The sequence below is a fragment of the Osmerus eperlanus genome, chromosome 1 (assembly GCF_963692335.1).
Source record: "Osmerus eperlanus chromosome 1, fOsmEpe2.1, whole genome shotgun sequence".
NCBI lineage: Eukaryota > Metazoa > Chordata > Actinopteri > Osmeriformes > Osmeridae > Osmerus > Osmerus eperlanus.
The window spans coordinates 10,897,836-10,920,436 of NC_085018.1; the positions used below are offsets into that span (position 1 = coordinate 10,897,836).

Below are 22,601 nucleotides of genomic sequence, written 5' to 3' on the forward strand. Positions count from 1 at the left end.
TACCCCCCCACCACCACCACCACCACCCACACTCCCCTTCACTCAGTGATAGCAGCACATGTATAATTGCATTGTGCAACAGTGCGCACCTTAGAGGAAATAATTACCACCATAAAAGAGCAATTACTAACCTGGCGGAGAGTTGCAGCGGATTTTAATGTGTCTGCCAGTAATGTCTGCTAACATACACCTCTTTGTTTATGTTAGTTGCTTATAAAGCACTAACACATAAGTATTCTTAAAATGTAAACTACTACTACACACATACACAAAAACACACACACTTTCACGTGTGCACACACACACAGTACAAAATATTACATGTCATATATATACATAGAAAATACTTACAGTAATTGAAAGCCACCGAGTGGAAGAAATTGGGATTTCCTGTGTGCTTACATTATTCACTAATCAATAGAACTAGTCATTGGATACTAGTTAGTACGTTCTCATGTAAGCTTGTTATTAATAAGAGTAGATTGTGTCTATGTGTCAGGGTTAATAGATGTTCGGGGTCAGGAGAAAGTACTGGCTAAACGTTCCTTGTCATGACTACAAGGAGACGTCCAACTATGAACTCTCTAGTCTGAGAGTTGTCATGTGTTGGGAGCAGTGAATCTCTTTCTCTGAGACTGTTATTAACGTCATTAATGCCTGACTGTCACAATCTATGTTTACATTCTTGTGCCCTATAAAAGATGGTCCTCCGGCCTTCAGAGCTGAGAGAGACATGATTGAGACCTAAGCTTGGTGCCGTGTTGTCATTTTATTGTCAGGGGTCTGGTTTTCTCTCCCAATCTGCAGATTGATAATACTTATTAAAATCCAGAACTCTGTTTATGAAGAGACGGACAAAACACTTTCTTCATCAACCGTATGTTGTTCAGTCTTTAATGTAGAGGTGGAGATTGCATATAGAGGTGAATTCAAGACATGTCCAACCTTGCAAAAGAGCTTTGTCAAAAGGGACTTCAGACAGGGATCTTCTGCGATTTAATATACATTTTCGATTTGCAGATATCATTTCAATCAATTGCTGGGCTGGTGAATAAACGCTTGCTAAATTGGCTGTCATTGTCGTTGGGTTATCCATTTTCATCTTCAATGTCATTCTAAAAGAAAAATGTTAAAATGAAAAACGATATGGACACAAGAGTAAATGGCTTTGTCATTTTTATTACAACCACATGGCTCTGCTTGTCATGAGAAAATGAAAAGATGCATCATGGAGCGTGTGGTGTCTAACATGCACTGTTTCAAGGAGAAAAACGGTGTCCAAGTTTTTTGCCAGAAGCGCTCATCTCGCTGTCAGAGAATCAATCACAATCTGCTTCCTACCTCCTTTAAAGAACGTGGCGATCTGTCAGCACCTCAACTCATCCTGCTCCTCAGTGCTCACCACCGAAGCAATTTGCTCAACAGTTTGCTCAAATATTCTTTGTGAAGTAACCAAACTCTTGCCTAACCAAACCGCAACCTGCAACGAAATGAAAACTTACGTAAGGCACTGTTAATCAGTAAATGTGTTTGGTACTGTTAATCAGTGAATCCGTTTCATCAGCATTACACAGGCATGGCAGTTAAAAGGAGGGAAGTGAACAATCAGTCATTGGTGCCTGACTGATACACATGATAATAGGCAACAACAATCAAAAGCATTTTGAGAAGAAAAAAAAACAGGCCTGCCTAACCAGGCCTCAGCCCTCCGAAATCTACCCGAACACCTCAGCAGCCTGACAGCTGACACGGAGCAACTGGTTACATCTGTGAGGCCATATCAGCCACATTACCGGGCTAGACTTTAACACCATATTTACATTATACACCATGTGCTTCTCAGCATAGCCTGGTGGAGGGGGCAGGATATTGAATAGAACATGAGCACACCTATGATCGCATTCCCACGTTCACAGGCTGACAGATTGCTCATCGGCTTACAGAGCGATCAGCATCACTTCTGCTGGTAGTATAAGTAACACAATCTGGTATCTAATTTCTAACAGCTGTCTGCTACGCCACGGGACAGGGCTGAGGGGGGAGGGGGGCGTGGCTGGAACACCTTGATGATTCATGGCCTGTGAAATGAAGATGAATATTTCATATGATCTCACATTAGGAGACCAGAATACAGTCATCCAGTGTGATACGCAAGAACTAAGCTAGTGCCTTAAACGGGGTTGAATAGGTGGCTAGCCGCAATCTGATCACCTATGCTCTTGCCAGGATGATGATCAAGTCCTGCTGGTGTTGAAATGGGGGTCACAGACAAGTGTGTATATTTCTTCTTTTTTTTGAAAGATGTGTCATTTGGGCATTTTCATGCTTCATTTTATGTCAAGTGAAGAGTGACAGGAAAGGGAGAGAGAGAGAGAGAGAGAGAGAGAGAGAGAGAGAGAGAGAGAGAGAGAGAGAGAGAGAGAGAGAGAGAGAGACTGTTTTCAACTTTTTGTTAAATGCAACTCCTTGTCCTTTGACACAGGTGAAACATCATCTGATCTGATTACTTAACAAAAGTGTAATTTCATCATCATAATCAGTGACAGAGGAAAGAATATTCTAAATCAAACATGTCAATATAAGGTTGTCAATATTGCCAGTTAGTGGTGTGTGCGTGTATATCTGGTAGTGGTTGTGTCACAGACCACTACTACCACCAGCAGTGTTGTGTGCCTCTGTGCTTGCCTCCTTGTCTGCTGCCTCACTAACGAGGTTTGCAGGAGTAAATTGACTGTGTGACTGCATATAATTCACTCGCAGAACAGGCCCATTTCCCCCAGCCCGCTTGCTTGGTCACATTAATTCAATGCAACAGTAGCAGCAGAAAATCCATACCAATACGTTTCACCTTTAAGGCCTACATATCCCATGAGCACAGGGTGCTCGGTAACCCAGCGAACCACAGCTGGTTACCCAAGGAGCAGGTTGAAGCAGCGGAGCATGTTTCCCTTCATGACGCTGTTTGGCTGCTTCCTGATCCCAGAGTTATGGTTTGATGCTGGTATTTTTCAACAGCCCCACAAACACTGATGTGCTAGTGTTTCACTGTGGAGAACCTCTGGATGGGAGGACATGTTTAATGTTTGGGCTGGTCATCTCATTGCGCCTGTAATGGTATGACACTGTCTCTTTGATGGATTCGGCTTATTTGTTGTGCATCTCTGCTGGGGTGGAAGGCCAGCATCAGATCGTGCACCTCAGTCGGGCCTCAAACACTCTGATGTGATCCATGCACCATTTTCCAAAAGTAACAACCTGGATTTTATACATAACAATCCCTTCACACACCATTAAACTGCCCTCAGTGTTCGTGTCATTATCGATTCTCAAAGGCTACACATGGGCTGTAAACACTGCAGATGCCCTTCAGAGATATCACTCCTAATCATCCTGGGATGCCTCAGTGCCTGGAGAAAAGCCTTCTCTCTGCTTAATGCTGCACAGCTCTATCTTATTCACACCATCTCATTCTGACATGGAATACACACCGACCAAACAGAGCCAAGTTTTGACAACACAAATCTCAGAGAGGCATACTACTAGAACTACTGAACCACGGTGGTATGGTACACACCTTTAGATGGGAGGGCAGCCAAAAGAAAATGAATTGACTACGAAAAGAATATTTGACTAGGGCTGAAAATTAGATGCTAAAAGCTTTGTGCGGTGGCTTGGCAGTATTTCAGCCAGGCATTAGGAAGGATATCAGGTGAGAGATAGAAAGAGAGAGAGAGAGAGAGAGAGAGAGAGAGAGAGAGAGAGAGAGAGAGAGAGAGAGAGAGAGAGAGAGAGAGAGAGAGAGAGAGAGAGAGAGAGAGAGAGAGAGAGACATGCAGGCTGCGGGAGCCAGGGAGCCTTCATTTCATTAATATTCACAGAAGAGATGAAGGTTTAGCCAAACATTATCTGTGTCTGTGAACCATGGGTCACAGTCAGACCTCTATTTTCCAGGCATTTTGATTATCGGTATGATTTTACAAGCATGTTTAACTCCAAATATGGTGTCTCACCGAGGCAGTAATTATTGGTAATGAGTCTAATTGTGTGGAGTGAGGTAGCAATGGTTCCTGTATCCAGCCTCTTCTCACTGCACTCCCCTCTCTCTCCAGCACCACTGCTCGGCACCAACAAACAGACACAATTTCTATCGTTAGGAAGGCGTGTGTGTGCGTGTGTGTGCGTGTGTGCGCGTCTCAAAGTGCCCAACCCGTAATAGATGTCCACACACTGCAGAATGTGGCTTGATCTCTAATGGACCAATGAGCAGTGAACAGGAGGGAGGTTGGAGATGATGCAGAGAAAAGTCGTTGTCACCCGCTAACATGGCGGACGCTGTTCCCATCATGCTTCACTTCAAGCCCTTATACTCCTCATGGATGACTTCCTTTGGATGTCTGGCATTAATCTTGTGAGCAATGACCCACCTAATAGCCAATATATGCGTGTTATAGAAAAAGCCCTTGTAGGACATAGTAATATCTTATAAGATAACACTGATATGACCTAATAGCTTTAGGTGGTAGCTCTAATGGCCAACTGGCTCCGCTGTGATCAAAGCCGGGTTCAGAGTCTCAGTGGTGCCAGAGAGCATTGTATTTTATACAGTGCAGTTCTAGCATGGCAATATGTGCGCTTTTGCTTGTGTGTATTGTTTGGGAGTGAGAGTGATACAGCAAATTGTCCATTTGCTGTGTATCCGATGGGCTCAGGGATGTCATTAGTCACAGCGTGCTCTCTCTCATTAAATGGCCCAGTCGCCATGGCAGCCCCACAAAGGCCAGCCCCTCCTCCCAGCGCATGGAGAGTGACAGGCCAATTAGAGCAGGGTGCAGTGACATGCAGTCTGCTGTGATCACAGCTGTAAGGAAAGAGAGGAGAGTCGGAGAAGCCATACAACCTGATACCCCTCTAAATGCTCCTACCAGTCGTGTCAAGCATGTGGGTTTTGTCTACAGTTAGTCTGCGCATGGGCAGTGTCCTTCGTCCATGATCGCTGATGACTGCCAGCGGAACAGCTGTCCGGAAGCAGCCCGACAAGGGGCACTGATGAACTGCATTAGCCGTAAACCATGTTGACCACGGTTAGGTAAGTCTCGAGAATGTTATGTGACTGTTTCAAATGGAGGCTACTCTCTCTCACACGCACACACCTTTGCATACGGAAACTATTAGCGCTGCACGTGAAGAGGCCATCTTGGGATGCTGTGTCTCGGGGGGGCGCGCATCAGGATGCTAACACAGAGCCCTCTAATCACGTCGACGAGGAGATGATTACAGAGGAGAGAGCAGAGCGTCGGCATTCCGTCTCCTTCTCTCTCAGACAGTGACAGCCATGTTCCCATGTCGACTTCCACACCTGCACACGGTGCATAGACATACATTGATAGTATATGCCTTCATGGACAGTTTATAAGCCTGCATAGACATGCCTAGAGAGTAAGTAGACCTACATAGACACGATTACAGTTCTGTCAAGTTTTTATGACTACATGGACAGCATACTGTATACATTTTCATTGACATTATATACCTACATAGACAGTATGTGTACTTGGCCGTTGTGTCCACTACATGGACAGTGCGTAGGCCTGACATGGTCGTAGTCATAGTGATGGTAAAAATCTGCTTCAGTCACCCTGCAGGCCCGTCGTAGACCAGCAGCAGAGTTAAATGGTACTTTATGTTTTTTTGTGAGCCACAAAGGAGAAAATGAAAAAGGAGAAGAAAAGAACGTTCTCCCCGGCCACATCGAGCCATTGGCCTCTCTCAGTGCACATCTTTGTGTTTCTGAACGGATGGTTCACTGCCTTTGGATAGTCAACTTTTTGTTTCTATTTATTCCCAGGCAACGCTTCATTTCTTACTCTCTACACACAAAAAAAGAGTGCTTACAAAAACCTGGGCTCACAATGTTGTGCGAATCATTTCACAGGAATAAAGCTGCATCATACTGCCATTTTGTTGTATGTAAAGAGGGGTATTATTTTCTCTAACCCCGAGGAGGTGGGCGAGGGAGGGAGGGATAGGAGAGGAAAGTACTTACTGGGTAATGATTTAATAGCTGGTAAATCATCCAAGAACGAAGAAAAAAGGGTAAACAAATTTAAATAAAGCTATAGGCATTCTTTTTTTCAGGTACTTATGGTCACACAACATTAACCCTGAAGAACTGGAGAAGAGGGAGGGGTGGAATGAGTAGCAGCCATCCATATTTTTCACATTTGCCAATAAACCCACACAAACACACCAACAGACACACATTCAATTATCTTCAATCAGATAAAAGAACACATGTTCTGTATATTGTCAATTTTTTCTCAACTTGAGGAGAAGCTGCACTTCTATTGTTTTTTAATTTCCCCTCTCTCCCTTTCTTTTGCTTTCTGCCCTTCCACTCTATTTCTCTCCCAGGAATGAGGGAGAAAGATAGTGAAATAACAAGGGTGGCAGAACTGGGTGAGTTGCGGGAGAGAGCAGAGCCGTGCGAGGCAGTCCAGGTGGTGAAGGGAGTGCAGGGCACAAAGGAGGGCATCGAGAGAAAGTAGAGCAGCAAGGCGGGAAAAGACGAATGCGTAGGGATGCAGAGAGTGCTGTTAGGGGGTAGTTAGGGAGTTAAAAAGTGAGACGGTGGAGAGTAACAAAGTGCTAGAGACAGAAGGGGGGGGGGGGGGGCTTGGGGTGAAGTTTGGAGTCTATGTGACAGTATCAAAGCCACAGGAGCAGCAGAGAAAAGCTGTTAGCGGGAGCACTCCGTGCCTTAATCGATTGTGAACCGTGCTGCAGAGCGCAGCCAATCACAAGGGCTCCCCAAGACTTCTCTGGCTTAGAGCTCTTACACGCTGTCTGCCGCCCGATCAGGGGAGAAGGACAGAGGGAGAGGAGAGCGAAAGAGACAGAGGGGAAAGAAAAACAAAAGAGATGAAGAGGAGATGGAGGAGAGAGTGAGAGAGGAGAGAAAGAGGACGGGCTCAGCCCTTCTAACTGGGTGACCTTCAGAGTTGTTGGATGCTTTCAGCACGGAGGTTGAACAGTTTTGACGGAGAATGAGAAACGTGCGCGCAGGGATATCTGTATGCATGTATGCCGGCCGTCTATCTGGCTAGCTGACTGTCTGATGGATTGGCTGGCAGGCTCCCTGTCTGTCTGATTTTTCCTTCTCTCTCGCTGCATCTCTGTCAGTCTGCCTGTCTCCTAACCTCACACAGAGAGGTTGTACTCGATGTACTCGTAAAATGGAACATAATATCACTCCGTCAAAAAAAAAAGAACAGATCCAGTTCACTCCTCAGATAACCAAATGAGATGTCATGCCAAACTCTTAAAGAAAAAAAAAAAAAAAGAAAGGACACGTCATCATTATAATGGGGCAATCAGTATCTCCTTCACACTTTAATGTCATCCAGTGTTATTAACACAGAGACAGTCAAGACAGCTTTCAGACTCGGCAGCAGCGGCAGTACATCTTCTCCTGATGCTCGCCAGTGACACGCTTCCACACATCCCTTCCTCCTTCCTTCCTCCCATCCTCGTTCCCTTTCCCGGGCCTCCTCTCTGTATGTTAAACATCATATGGAGTGTTTCTTCCCTAACAGAGGGAAGGGATGCCACAACAACCGAGAGGAGAAATCCCATTAGTTTCCCTTGACTGAGTTCACCTGTTAGAGAACCATTTCCCCATAATTATGAGCGGGCAAATAAAAGATGGGTTCCCAGATAGAGACATCAGGCTCATATTTATGAGAGGGTGAAAAAAAGGCCACAAAACAAAACAGATCAACGCTATCCACTGGTTGAGTGAAATTCTCATCACGCTATACGCTCACGTCTCAATCTGTGGTCAGGCGGTTCATATGTTTTGGACTGTAAAGTCGAAATACATTAGTGATCGTGTGAACCGGAATGACTTTGTGGTTCACTGAAACAATTTGGTTGATAGTCCCAACCGCTGCTCTTCATCATCATTAACAGTTCTGTTTACCCAGATATCCCCCAAATTGTACCTTCCCTATTGTAAAAAATCCCTATTGTACCTTTCTAAAGCATTTGTGGAGCCAATGGTGGGTTTATCTAGCTGCCTACAATCCATAGATATGAATTCAGTGTCTGTGTACACTTATCAGTAGATGCTTCTATAGGTTTCCTCAGAGACAACTAGCCCTGATTCAGTGACATGGAAAAATTCTAGTGGCACTGTGTAGATTTGAATAGTCAAGAGATGGCGGTTTCAATACATTTTATTTAGCTTGTACATTAGCATAAGATTTAACAAAGTACTTTGTGATCAGTCATAACGAAGGAGGTGCTAGCCATCGTTCGCAAGAGTGATGAAGAACAACCCTAAAACCCTGCCTTATATAAACTTAGAACAAATGGTTCTTCTGATGGTCAATCCATCAATATGGCGGTCTCTGTGATTGGTCAGCACTACTCAGTGACAGTTTGACTCCATACCAAGTGTCCCACAGTTCTTTGATGTGGCATCTCTCCCCCAACCAGTAGATACTACAGCCACAGGAGTTGACCAGTCAAATGGTCAACTGTCCTTTGTGTGGACATCTTCAAACAAGTATTTAATTAACACCACCATGCAACAGGAAGGGTCAGAGCAGCTTGATCAGTTCATCTATCTTAAACTACTCCCTCAGATCCCAATAACAATACAACTGAATCCACATTGTCTCCAGACCAACTGTCTCATCCTCCCCAGGTGTCATAAACTGCAAATGGCATCTCTACCAAATGGAGTTGATTCAACATTCATTGTATCAAGCTTCTTAACCAACTTTAAACTTCTCTTAAAACACATTCCTTATATATAAAACACATACATTATAACTGTATTCTAAATTTCCACCACATTCAGCCCGGTATCTTACCTAAAGTACAAGGGTGGTTCTTCTGGTCAAGGGCAAATGGTCAAAAACCAGAACTGCTCCTTTAAGTGGCGGTTGTCTAGGAAACAGGTGCAGAAATGTGAGGATTTGGCTGTTGTTCTGAGCAACCTGGTAGGCAGCATTTAGTAACCCTGTAGAACACTAACATGGGCTGGGAGACAGAGAGAGAGAGAGAGAGAGAGAGAGAGAGAGAGAGAGAGAGAGAGAGAGAGAGAGAGAGAGAGAGAGAGAGAGAGAGAGAGAGAGAGAGAGAGAGAGAGAGAGAGAGAGAGAGAGAGAGAGAGAGAGAGAGAGAGAGAGAGAGAGAGAGAGGGGGGGATGAAAGAGAGGAAGAGAGAGAAAGAGAGATAGACTAGTGCACTGAGGAGAACAGCACAGAAACCGGACAGGCATAAAAAACAATTTCATTTTTCTGTTTGAAATTATCTTCGGTATTTGTTATTTGAAAGAACATCACTGATGCATTTGGAACACTTATTTTTTCCCTCATCAATATAATGCCGTCAAAGTGACAGAGGTACTCAAATGGAGCATCACTCTGGCTATGACAAAAACAAGTCTGTGGCTATACCATACTCCAGGTTTATTGGTCAAATAAAGATGCACGGTTGGATAATGCTTAACACACAGCCACTAAAACAATAGGGGGAAACAAGAACACTTACCTCAGCAAGCAATATCCACCTGCAGGGGATGGCCACCGCTCTGTATGTTCACATTGACTACTACTGCCCCCTGGTGTTCAGAGAAGCATGTGCAGAGTTGTCGGCTCTTGTGAACAGCCATCAGCGTGTTCAAGTGAAACTGGATGGAGTATTTAGGCCTCTTCCAGGATAATGTGAAGAACAAAGAAAATAGGCATGCTGATAACACAAAGCTACAGTTAGGAGCATTTGAAAACCTGTACATGTATTTATCAAGATGGCCACCCCCAGAAGTAGTGTATGTGTATTGTGTATTCTATTGTCAAATAATAGTCACCCAATCGGCACAATTGATTAAAAAAGTAGATACAAATGTATATACCTACATGTACAGTTAGCTGGCATTACCTGTTGACTACAATGCCCAATAGGGACAAACAGACATTTCATCACCTTTACAAACAACCAGACTGTCTCCCCTGGCCCACTCACGAACATCCCAGTTTGAAACGGCACGGGAAAAAGGCTTGTGACACGTCCCTTCCACAGGAGCCAGCTCTCCATTCAGATATCCCCCCCCAACCCCCCACCCCCAAGGGAAGTTTCTTCTCCCGGCCGACTCGCCAACATGAGCTGCTTCCTGTAGTCCAGTCACTGCAGACGAACTGAGTGCTGATGCCGGCCATAGAGACAAAGATACAGTGGGACAGACAAGATCCCGGGAACTTGGCAGAGGGGTGAGGGGACGGCCTGCCATGGTGCTGGTGTTGCTGAACTGTGAAGGGAAGATAGCCTACGGCCACGACTCCGACGGGGACCTTTCAAATCCAATCGTGTCGCCCAGGTCCTCGTCCCAGCTCGGCCACGCTATCAGAGCAGATAACATGCTTTGGTAAAGGTTACGACGTGCCGTGACATTTCTGTTGAGACCAAACAAGCAATCCAAGATTCCTGAACTAATCTTAAATTCACATAGGTGCATGTGTTAGAAAGAGGGAGAGTAGGTGTGTGTGTGTGAGAGAGAGAGAGAGAGAGAGATAGAGAGAAAGAAAGAAAGAATTTCATAGCTTTTCTTAATTGCAAAATTTAACATAATACTTTACATTTTACAGTACTTTATTTTAAATGTTTACATTGCATAGATCAATGGCTGAGAATTACACATATATAGGTAAATTTACATCAAGGGAAAGGACCAAAATGCCAAAGATGAGAGGTGCATATACCTCAGGCACGACTGCATGCTTCTCAACTGTAAAATACATAGACCAGCGTACACAGTGAAATAATGACCAATGTGACAACTATGCAAAGGGATGAGGAAATGATAGGTTGGACTGATGGAGGGAGAGCTGTGCTTTTCCTGTGTGGCTGACATAGAAAAGTTTATTCTGTACTATTCACATTTACATTTATGCATTTAGCAGACGCTTTTATCCAAAGCGACTTCCAAGAGAGAGCTTTACAAAAGAGCATAGGTCACTGATCATAACAACGAGATAGCCCCAAACATTGTGAGCAGCCAAATCATGAAGCATACATTGTGAAAAACCAAATAAGTGCCAAAGGGAAGAACCATAAGAGCATGCAGTTAAACAAGTTACAAAGACGCGTGTCCGCCCGATTACAGCTTTCACCAAGTTTCTAGGAGATCAAAAAAATGTGGAGGAGTCACAGCTATTTTATCCTCTAAACTGTTGTTCAAAATCACTGAGCTAGGTGAATTCACATCATATGAATATCTTGCTATAGAGCTCAAAACCGAATCAATACTTTTTGTTATTATATATCGGCCACCAAAGCACTTGCCAATATTCATACAAGAATTCTCTCAACTATTATCACTATGTGTCACTAGATATGACAAAGTAGTTTTAAACGGAGACTTAAATATCCAAGTAAATAAAAAATCAAACCCAAGAACTATTGAGCTCTTAAACCTCCTCGACAGTTTCAATCTAACTCAACAAATAACAGACCCAACACACCGGCATGGAAACACACTAGATCTAGTGATAACAACTGGACTAAATATCAATAATATTTAAATAACTGATCTACCCCTCTCAGACCATCATTATATACTTTTTAATGTGGAAATTATCCTAACAAAAACCAAAAGAGAATTCTTAGTCCATAGAAGACATTTAGACGATACAGCTATGATGACATTTTCTGAACAATTTGCTCTATATGAGCCGACTAATCATGATTGCTCTCTGAATGAAATGGTAGAGAACCTCAATGATGCACTATTATCTGAGTTAGACTCTGTTGCACCACTGAAAACCAAAAAGAAGTGCACAAGCAGAACCTCCCCATGGCTGAGAAATAAAAATGTTAGTGAAACTAAAAGAAAATGCCGTGCAGCAGAGAGAAAATGGAGGAAAACAAAGATCACTATCCACTACAATATCTACAAAGATACACTAACCAACTATAACAAAACCATGCGTCTAGCAAGGAGAGAATATTTCTCCAACATTATTACAGAAAATGCCAGAAATTCCAGAGTTCTTTTCTCCACCATTGACCAGCTGCTAAACACTGTCCCTGCCCCACCTCCATCCTCAGCAGTTAAATGTGAAGAGCTTGCTTTGTTCTTCAAGAACAAAATAACTTTGATCAGAGCTAGTATTATTAATAGTGGGGTCGAAACTGACATCAGTAGATTCTGCATAACCATGAGCACATTTACCTGTATCACACTTACTGAATTTTCCAAAATTGTCAGCGAATCTAACTCCACAACCTCAGATATTGATCCTATACCCACAACATTCTTTAAGCGAGTGTTTGATAGTGTCTCAGGTCCAGTGCTAGAGATTATAAACACATCCCTTAGAACTGGCGTCTTCCCAGATGTCTTCAAAACAGCTGTTGTAAAGCCCCTATTAAAGAAACCCAAATTGGATAACAGTCTACTTGCAAATTACAGACCAATATCAAACCTTCCATTTATTAGTAAAGTACTGGAAAAGATAGTTTTAGTCCAATTAAATTCTTTTCTTGAAGAAAATAACATCCTGGAAGTCTCGCAGTCAGGTTTCAGGAAATATCACAGTACTGAAACTGCTCTCACCAAAATAATTAGCGACCTCAGACTAAACTCTGATGCAAATAAAGTCTCTATCCTTATCCTGTTAGATCTCAGTGCAGCATTTGATACCATTGATCACGACATCCTAATCAATAGACTGGAAAAGCTTATTGGGCTCACGGATAGTGTATTTAACTGGATGAAATCATATATCACAGGAAGGAAGTTTTATGTTAGTTTAGGAGACCATAGGTCCAAGAAACATGAGAACTGCTACGGGGTTGCTCAAGGAAGCTGCTTAGGTCCTTTACTTTTTTCTCTTTATATGTTACCATTCGGCGACATAATCAGAGAACATAACATAGATTTCCATAGCTATGCGGATGACACACAACTATATATATCCACTGAACCCAACGATGCAACGGCCATCAATTCCATTACCAACTGCCTGTTGGCAATAAACAAATGGATGAATGATAACTTTCTTACAGTTTTTCTCAATTGTTTACACACAAATACTGGTACTTGAGACACAATGACCACAACATGTAACTCATGCACCAACCCCATGAACCAATTGTGCTAAACTACAAGCACAATTCCTGCTTTACACTCAAATTGCAGTTCTAACACACACTTTTTTCAAAACACTACACACAATTCTCTGCATTTGGCACAATTTTCATGAAGAAAATCTTTTGTTTTCACAAAGAACACACTGCCATTCAAATACGCACACCGACTCATCGCATGGACAAACACCTGTCACACAGTTTTACAATTAGCAATCAGAGCTTTAGAATAAAAGGGCAACAGGTGACCTTTTCTGTTTTTGCAATGGATGCCAACATTGGAAACAGAGGCAGAGGAGTGAGAGTAAGAGGAGGAGGACAGGGAGGACGAGGATGAGGAAGGCCAAGGACCATAATCTCTGATGAGATCCGAGCCGCTTTGGTTGACCATGTAGTCAACCATGGTCTAACAATGAGGGAGGCTGGGCAAAGAGTACAGCCAAATTTGAGCAGGTACACTGTAGCATCCATCATCGGGACTTTCCGAAATGAGAATAGGTAAGAAATCTACTCTCACTACAAAATTGCAGTAGGCCTACAGCATATCAATACAGTACTCAATGAGTACAGTAGTAAAGTATTGCCTGTGGACTGTTCTGTAGGACTGTAAAAATAAAGTATGTTTCAAGTATTTGGAAAATGTATTCCTACTTTGTATTCCTACACAGTATTTACAGTATTTTACTATATGTTTGGCAGAACTGAAAGATTACCAACACAAGGTGGTCGGGAACGTCTTCTGTCTCCTGAACAGGAAACTGAAATCATGAACATGGTCCTAGAAAATAACGCCATAACATTACGGCAAATACAAAGAAAAATAATAATAATGTAACTGTATACACTATACAGTAAATTATTCTGTTATTTTGTATGTAAACCACTGTATGTTCAACTTTGTGTTGGTTGGGATGTACACTGTGTACATATATGTAAAATATATTTGTTACCGTGTATTTCTGTGTTCTGAGTATGAAAACAATATTCTCAAATATTTTACAACACACTTATGTATGTACTGTCTGTAGTAAATGTAACACTGAACTAAAAAAGGCCTAACTCACTTTGATGAATTAAGAAGAAGTGTTTTCCATTCATAATAGTGTTTTACATTGAGCACATCAGTGTTCAAATGGTTCTTATAAATGTCTATTCATATGATGGTTTGTGTTTGTCATTTGAAAACAAAATACCATTTTGAGATTAAATAACATTGTTTTGAATGTTAAGTTTAATTTTGCAGGAGAAGTGATGGGTTTTGCCCATTGTGTGTGTTTTTTTTTTATTTGTGTGTAGAGTTCTGAGAGTATGAGGTATGCATTCAGAAAATGTGTGTAACCAATCGAGAAAAACTGTAAATTAAATGAAGACAAAACCGAAGTCCTACTATGTGGCCCCAAATCCAAAAGAGAGTTGATTACTAAGAATCTAGGAGGCTTAACCCCCTGTCTTAAACCAGAGGAGACGAGTCTCGGTGTAACCCTGGACTCAGATTTGAATTTCAACTCTCACATTAATAAAGTGACCAAAACAGCTTTCTTTCACCTGAGGAATATAGCAAAGGTACGACCATTCATAAACCAAAATGATGCAGAGAAGTTAATTCATGCTTTTATATCCAGCCGGCTGGACTACTGTAACACACTTTTCACTGGTCCTCCCAAGAAAACCACTGAAAGACTACAGCTCATTCAAAATTCTGCAGCTATATTATTAACCAAAACTAAAAGGAGAGAACACATTAGTCCTGTCCTAGCTACTTTACACTGGCTTCCCGTTACCTTCAGAATTGACTTTAAGGTCCTTTTCCTCACATACAAAGCTCTACACGGACAAGGACCTAGCTACATTGCTAACTCCCTTATAAACTACACACCAGCTAGAACACTGCGATCATCAAATGCAGGCCTATTAGAGGTCACCAGAAGCAGTCATAAGAAGATTGGTGATTCGGCCTTTGTCAATTACACTCCAAAACTATGGAACAAATTACCCATAAATATTAGGGAAGCAAACACGCCAGACATTTTTAATAGACAGCTTAAAACCTACTTTTTTACCGAAGCATTTAAGTAATTTTATCTCAGAAGAGTTTTACTACTTTCATTAGTTATATTATTGTTTTTATAATTTGCTATTTTAATTATTACTTTTATCACTTGTACTATTGTTTTTATTGATTTTATGTAAAGCACCTTGAGCTACAATTCTTGTATGAAATGTGCTATATAAATAAAGTCTTTCTTACTTACTTACTTACTGACTTACAATTAAACAACATGAAACTCAAAAAGTGCAAGAGTGTACCTGTAGAAAAACAATCAACAGTATAATATTTCACAGCGAGTACAAGAATTTAAAAGCGTTACAACTAACCAACAAGAGCAACAAGTCTCTCAATACGAGTCATTGTGATCCTATTGAAAATAATATTTTCCTAAGAGTCTTGATTGGAGGGGATTTAAGTTAATTAAAAATGACAAGCCAAGCTGGATCTCCAAGAATGAAATCAGAACACTGATAAGATGCAGACACCAAATTTCCTATTGCAAATTATAAAAAATAAATTTGCATAATGTTTTCTAATCTCTCTTTCTTTATTTCTCTCTTACGCTGGGATTGGCTGGGCGAAAGGCACTGCCTTCATTTCAGTGGTGGTGCAAGTGATATTTGTCATTCATTTTTTAAATGAATGACAAAAAAATTAAAATTTTATTTTTTTTAAATTAAAATGTTTTTTAATTGGGAAAGCATCTATTTCGCAGATAAATAATTATATATGCATTTTAAATGATTTTTTAGAATGATATATATCTGTATAAATAATGACATGGAAACAAGAAAATATTTTACATTCGGTGGCACTCTTTAGTTGATAATCACATCACAGGACTGCGCAAGATCTATCTCACGAGCACATTGATTACTAAACTGCCTCCTTCTAAACATTCAACCACAACATCTGTCGGGCCAACTTGCTGCTGTTGACGCAGTCAAAGGTCACAATGACACGGCTGTCACTGAGACACACTGAGGGTGGAACACTCATCTTTTTTCACATTCATACTTGGCTGTACAAGTCGCAATTCGTATTCTACACTGGATCAAATCTGGAATCCAATCAGCTTTTACTCATGGTGAGGTGACCAGCATGTCACTCCTATTCTCAATTGTGCCACCACCAACACTCCGCACTCCAGCACTCTCATAACAAAAGCATTTTTTCTTCTGAGATCCACTTCATTACCCAGACTAATATGGAGGAAAATGTTTATTCAAATGAGCCTAGATTGAAGGCAGTAAAATGAAAAAAAGGCTGAAATGGATTATCTACTTGCAAAAATAAATCATATTTAAATTAATTACAAAATAAATTACTGATCTGAAAGTGCAAGTTCTCCATTTTTGGCTGAAGGGGCAGGGGGTTAAAAGAATGCTTAGACTGTAGTTATTTTCTTATCAATTCATTTTCTTGTATATTTTTTTCAGCATCCATTACCCACCTTGCGACAAAAGTGGCCTCTGTGTCCATGGAAACAGAGAATAATTACATTTTACACGTGCAACATTACAATAAGACCCTTTGTGAGCAATTGATTGGCTATTGCTTGGAGGAGATGGCACATTGTGACCACTTGATGCGAAAATACTTTCTATTAGCAATTGATTGGCCGTTGTAATTTTCCACCTGATTGACTCTATCCACAGCCAGCCACAGATATACTGTGACTTTAGCTGAAGCCACCTGTGTGCCAGACAGTCAGTGTGTGTGTGTGTGTGTGTTCTTCTCATAGAATTGTATTCTTTAAGCTCTAATGAGGTTTGGCGGGCTGGAGGTTGAGAACCGAGCTGCCCAATGCAGGATAACTCACATGTGACAGTCTGTCAGGTCACTTCTTATCAGGAGGTATTCAGCAGAGACAGCAAATCCTGGACAACCACACACATGCAACCCCCCCGTCCCCCAAACACACACACACACACCACTCACCCTGCACCAACACACACACACACACAATCACACACACTCACAAATGTAGCGTAGCATATATTTATATGCGTACATGGCATATCATCACAAAGACTCCCAACCTCTCACACCCACGTTACACGTTCATGAACACACAGAGGGATGGCCAGTTCTTCCACCTTGCAGGATTCATACACAGGTGTTTCATTTCACTTGCCCGAATAAAGAGAGATGTCCATACCAGGTGCGTCCAGACTGTGTCTTTCTGACATGTACAACAGCAGGGTGTCTGCCACTCCACAAGCAGCTGATGGTGCTCACGAGCTGCTGTTAGAGACAGCTCGTGAGCACCATCTGAGGTCCATCTCAGAGACATCAGGACGACGGGAGTGTTCCAACCCACTTCCAAACTGGTCACGGAAAAGCCGCTATGTATGTCAAAGTATTTAGTAAGACTGTAGGGTTGATCAACTCTCACAAATGGCACATTGTTGGTCGATTGGTGTGTGAGTTGGGAGGAGGAGAACCTCATCACAACCTCACCTCTCGCTGACTGTAGAAATACACTGTAGAGATCCACTTGACACACTCTGTGTCTTCCTGGACAGGCTACAGCTCATCACTCACGTTCACGTTGAATCGTTTATTCCATTCAGGCTACTAGCGATCTGATGTTTGTGTGGTCTTTGAACTGTAATGTATGTTGAAATCTTATGTTTGAACAGTGGGTTAAATGGCTTGCTCTCGCTGTAGAGACCCTCCCCTCTTGTTCAATAAATCTATATGGATAGAGTCCAATACCTAATCAACATGAAGATTGGTGTACCGATCTACAATGGAATACATGCACTGGTACACCAGCACAGAGCCCATGAAGCCCGATCAGTCACGACTCTTTTGAAGGACACAGACCGAAAGCGTGACGAAAAAGCGGTTATCAAACCAAGAGCGACCGAGACGACGGTCTCCGGAGCGGGAGGCAGGGAGGGGGGAGGCATGACCACGGAGGGGTGACAGAGCGAGACGGCAAAATGAAGAAACGTGAAGATGAGAGGATAGCGAGGCGGAGGGGGCGGCCGCCTGAGCAAGCCGAGGTCAGGCGGAGAGAGAGAGGAGAGGCCACTTGGGGAGTGGTGTTCCCAACACAGGACAGATAAACACTCACAGCTTTCATTACAATGTATGTCCCCGGGAGAGTCTACGGGTCAGCTTCATGGGATTGTGGACAGATTTGGAGAGAAAACCTTCTTTGCAATTTATCAAGAGACTGTTAGTCTGAACTATTCCTGTAGTATGGGTTTCTGGTGGGCCTCTGCATTGAGAGGTGGTGCAGGCCTTTATTTTCACAGATTGGCAACCAAATGTATGTTGTCCAGTGTAGTATAATATTGTCCATTGAAGCAACATCCTCTGAGCTGGCATCCTCTCAAAAGATCTAAGGACACCTGATAAAGGAAATGGGATTCCATATTTCAGGCTTTTTAAAGATGCACACAAATGTGTTTCCTAACAATGCGTTGGACAGTGGTGGAATTGGAATGAACGATATGTTATTTTAATGTACAATAACAAATATGAATAGATTAGGAGGTTCGGATGAACATTAGTCATCTTTATAGGCAGAACAGTTATACATAATGTAACCACCTTCCAATTACACACCAGTGATAATGTGATTATTTCCAAGAACCTCGCTGTTCTAGACCCGCGGTGTTACCCAATCACGGAAAAACATTATAGAAACAGCAGTGATCAAATATCTCCCATCTATTCTGAATTTTTCCTCCAATCCAGCAAACTAAGATAAAGAAGGAAATAGGAAACAGACAGGCTTCTGGGAGTTTAGTTGTCCAGTCCGTCCGTTCTCTGAGGATAGAGGGGAATTACAGGCAGCCAGACCAGTCGGGAGCTGCTGGGATCAGATAAGGGAGTGTAGTACATGCTGCTTGTAAATCAAGGTCATCAAGATCACCCAGTGTTCCTAAGCCGTTTCACTAGGAGCTTGCCTGTGCATGTGGGCCTTGTCCAGTGGTTAAGAGCTGCCATTATGGCTGTGTATAATTGGAGCATAAAAACTGCCCTTGAATAACCTCAGGGTATAAAAAAATGCCCTTGTCCAATCACTACAAGTGTAGTGATACTTGGTTTAACATTATTGAGCTTTACCAATACAATAGATTTCCATACCCCTTTTAGGAATTCTTTATTTTGGTTAATCCATGGCACCATCTGGTGGCCAAAACCCCACTGTAGAAAATCTTATAAGATTCACCACCTCTTCCTGTTTAGGAAATTAGATGTGCTGTACAATGTTTAAATCAGATGAGGATTCATAATTATTGACAGGTATGACCCCAAATACTTTACCACAGTTTAGTTTAGTTTATTTAGAGTTAGTTAAAACATAAACAAAGCAAGTCTTCAAGAATCAATGTGAACAGTACTGTATATCATTTAACACTATCACAAAAACATTGCACAGAACACTGAAATGAGTAAACACATCGTAAAAAGCCATCTTAAAAACGATACATTCAATAGGTAATGGATGGTAAAAGTAGGTAGAAAATTGTTTAGTTGGTGTCCAAGAATCCCGTACTGTAGGTGTGGTGATACAGAATAACAGGTCTTCCAGCTAAAATGAGTAAACAAGCTCAACAAGACAAGGACTTCTTCTGCTCAGAGCTTGCTGAAACATATCCCTTTGTTAAGTCTTGTCAATGAGGTTAGTGTCACACAGGAATATGTTCAGACACAGTGCTGTAACCGATGGATCCTCCTTTGAAAAACAGTCTCTCATCTCTGCAAGGGTTTGGCACAGTGTTCACCGCCCCAGCCAGGGTAACACTGGCACACAAACTGGGCCTCCATGTAAACAGCCTCGGGCCGGCTCAGTCGCCCCAGGACCCTGTAATCCTTCCCCCCCTGGGGCCTCTTCTCAGACACCACTGTCCAGGCAGCAGGGTCCAGATGGAGGTAGGCCCCGGAGTCTGGGTCTCTCCTCTGGCATCGCCCCTGAGAGGAGCACACTGTCCTGCTGCACAGTGTGGCTGCAGAGGTCACGTTCACCAGGTAATGGCCAAGGGTTTCATCGATGTAGGCCTTCACTGCCTCACAAGATGCCTGGAAAACAGGGTGAGTCTCACAGGAAGTAGATGTCCTATTTTACAAGAGCGTTACATGTTTCTGTGGGATGGAAAGAAAAGACATAATTTTACCTGAGATTTGGCATACATGGAGTCTCCCCACAGCACCACCCCTGCAGCTCCCAAGGCCGCCCCCTCTCCTATCGTGTGGACCAGGTCTTCCTGTACGCAGTGGACAGAAGTCAGATGTATTATGTCAGATTGGACACATTTACATTTAGTCATTTAGCAGATGCTCTTATCCAGAGCGACTTCCAGTAAGTACAGGGACATTCCCCCGAGGCAAGTAGGGTGAAGCGCCTTGCCCAAGGACGCAACGTCATTTTTGCACGGCCGGGAATCGAACTGGCAACCTTCAGATTAGCCCGACTACCTAACCGCTCAGCCACCTGACTCCCCATGCAGCTTCACATGCTGATTTGACATAGATAGACCTGCCTGGGAAAGGAAATCCAGGGAGAAGGTGTAAACGACGCGAGTGTAAATGATCACAGCTGGGGGTCTGGGAGTGACCTGCGCCCCAACCCTCATGGCCTCCAGCACCCGATGTTTCGTGTAAAATATGATTTCCTTGCCAAGCCCGCGCATGTTCAAGTCCAGGTACATGTCTGGGTAGAGGGTGGAGGAAGCATTCCAAAGCCAGAACAACTCATCGTTCCTCTTGGTCTCCAAAGGAGGACACTCCCCTGTGTAGTTAGTAGAGTTTTTATAGTAATTATAACATTGGGGAAAGCCATAAAAGCCCCATTGTCCCCTTGGCCTAGCCTTCTGTCCCAGCCTCAGAGTTTCCTCCATGTACTTCCATCCTGCCGCCTCAAACTCCTTACGGGCCACCACCTCCACCTGGGCGGGGCTCCAGTCTGGGTGCTTGGCCTTCACCAGCACTCTGGAAGCCTCCCAGTACACCGCCTTAGTGTCCCAGTTCCGCTCCCACAGTGGCCTCCAGTCCTCCCAGTCCACCACTGCCAGGCCCTGGAAGTCTCTGTTTGGAAGGTTAGCCCTGATGTCCTCAGCAGCAGCTCTGAGGTGTTCGCTCAGACTGGAGTTCTGAGGCACCCCACCAAAGACAGCCTGGCTGTGAGCATACCGCGGGTACCGACCCAGTTTGTCCTTGTAAAAGATGGTCATGTTGGCTCCCATGAAGCTTTGATTTTGGTTGTGGACAATGTTGAACACGCTCAGGTCCAGGTCAACACCAAAGCGAGGCTTACAGAGGGCCGTGGGTGCATTCCACACAGTGAGGAAAGGCACGTGAGAGAAGGTGAAGGGAGGGGATCCATGCAGCAGACCCAGAACCTGACTGGCCATGCTCAAGCACAGAAGCACAGCAGGGTATATACAACTGCTACCTGCAAGGGGCAAAAAAGTTGTTTTTTGTGTTTTAAATAGAAGTTTCTGTTCTATTTCCATTTCCTTGTTTGCAAAGGAAATTGAGGAAGTGGTTTTCTTTTAAAACCATCTTTACATGTAGTCATTTTTAAACATCCACAATAAAGAGTTTTCAGACACAAAATAATTTTAATAAAGTTTAAATGCCCTGCAAATAATGATTAAAAGTAAGTCATATATTGAATATTTATAATACAAATCTCCAACATTTATACATAGTTCCAACATTTGGACTTACAGTAAACAGTTACTAAATGTCATCACATTTTGGAATGTAACTAGTTTAAATGGTGTACTTACCCATATCAGCTAGTAGGTAAAGTTAGAGTTTATTCGGTTTGCAGTCAACTGACCATGGGAATGGAATGATGTCTGTCTCATGATCTTACCACAAAATAAAGTGGAAAAAATAAGGAAAAGGGAAGTGGTGGACGAGATTTTTTAAACCACCAATCGGGAAGAAGAGGTGGTACAGTCAGTATGAGTCTCTCGATTTCTTAAAGAGACAGCACACCATTTCCGTATCTCCTGTGCAGGTTTGAAGCTACATACTGAAGGTTCAATGAAACATAAAATACCTGTCTGTGCCTGTCTTCTTTCTGAAGTTTGAGCAGTATGTCAATGTTTACTGTCTATTTACAGTAATACATGTGTAAATTAATATGTAAAGTCATAGTAAATAAACAATTAGGGAGTCAGGTGGCTGAGTGGTAAGTGAGTCGGGCTAGTAATCTAAAGGTTACTGGTTCGATTCCTGGCTGTGCCAAATGACATTGTGTCCTTGGGCAAGGCACTTCACCCTACTTGCCTCAGGGGGAATGTCCCTGTACTTACTGTAAGTCGCTCTGGATAAGAGTGTCTGCTAAATGTAAATTATTTTGTCAAATTACCTGAAACTGATAAGTTTGATATCCTTCTTTTGCAAGTCTATATTTTGGGTATG

General features: G+C 42.7%; 1 protein-coding gene across 1 annotated transcript; it reads right to left on the reverse strand.

Annotated features, from left to right (window-relative positions):
* Nucleotides 1-19,493: 19,493 nt before the first annotated feature.
* Nucleotides 19,494-22,351, reverse strand: hyal1 (hyaluronidase 1). Its single transcript, XM_062458803.1, has 4 exons — nucleotides 21,959-22,351; nucleotides 20,704-21,618; nucleotides 20,342-20,427; nucleotides 19,494-20,246 (listed from the first exon to the last, which is right to left on the reverse strand). The coding sequence occupies exons 1-4, from the start codon at nucleotides 21,960-21,962 to the stop codon at nucleotides 19,920-19,922; spliced, it is 1,332 nt and encodes a 443-aa protein (XP_062314787.1). The 5' UTR covers nucleotides 21,963-22,351; the 3' UTR covers nucleotides 19,494-19,919.
* Nucleotides 22,352-22,601: the final 250 nt, after the last annotated feature.

Bases quoted from the DNA above. Each gene is read 5' to 3' on its own strand.
- hyal1 (XM_062458803.1), bottom strand. The intron at 20,428-20,703 runs GTCTATCTATGT...GCGTACAGGAAG, and splicing joins GGATTTCCTTTCCCAGGCAG to ACCTGGTCCACACGATAGGA. The intron at 20,247-20,341 runs GTAAAATTATGT...CCTGTTTTCCAG, and splicing joins CCATGTATGCCAAATCTCAG to GCATCTTGTGAGGCAGTGAA.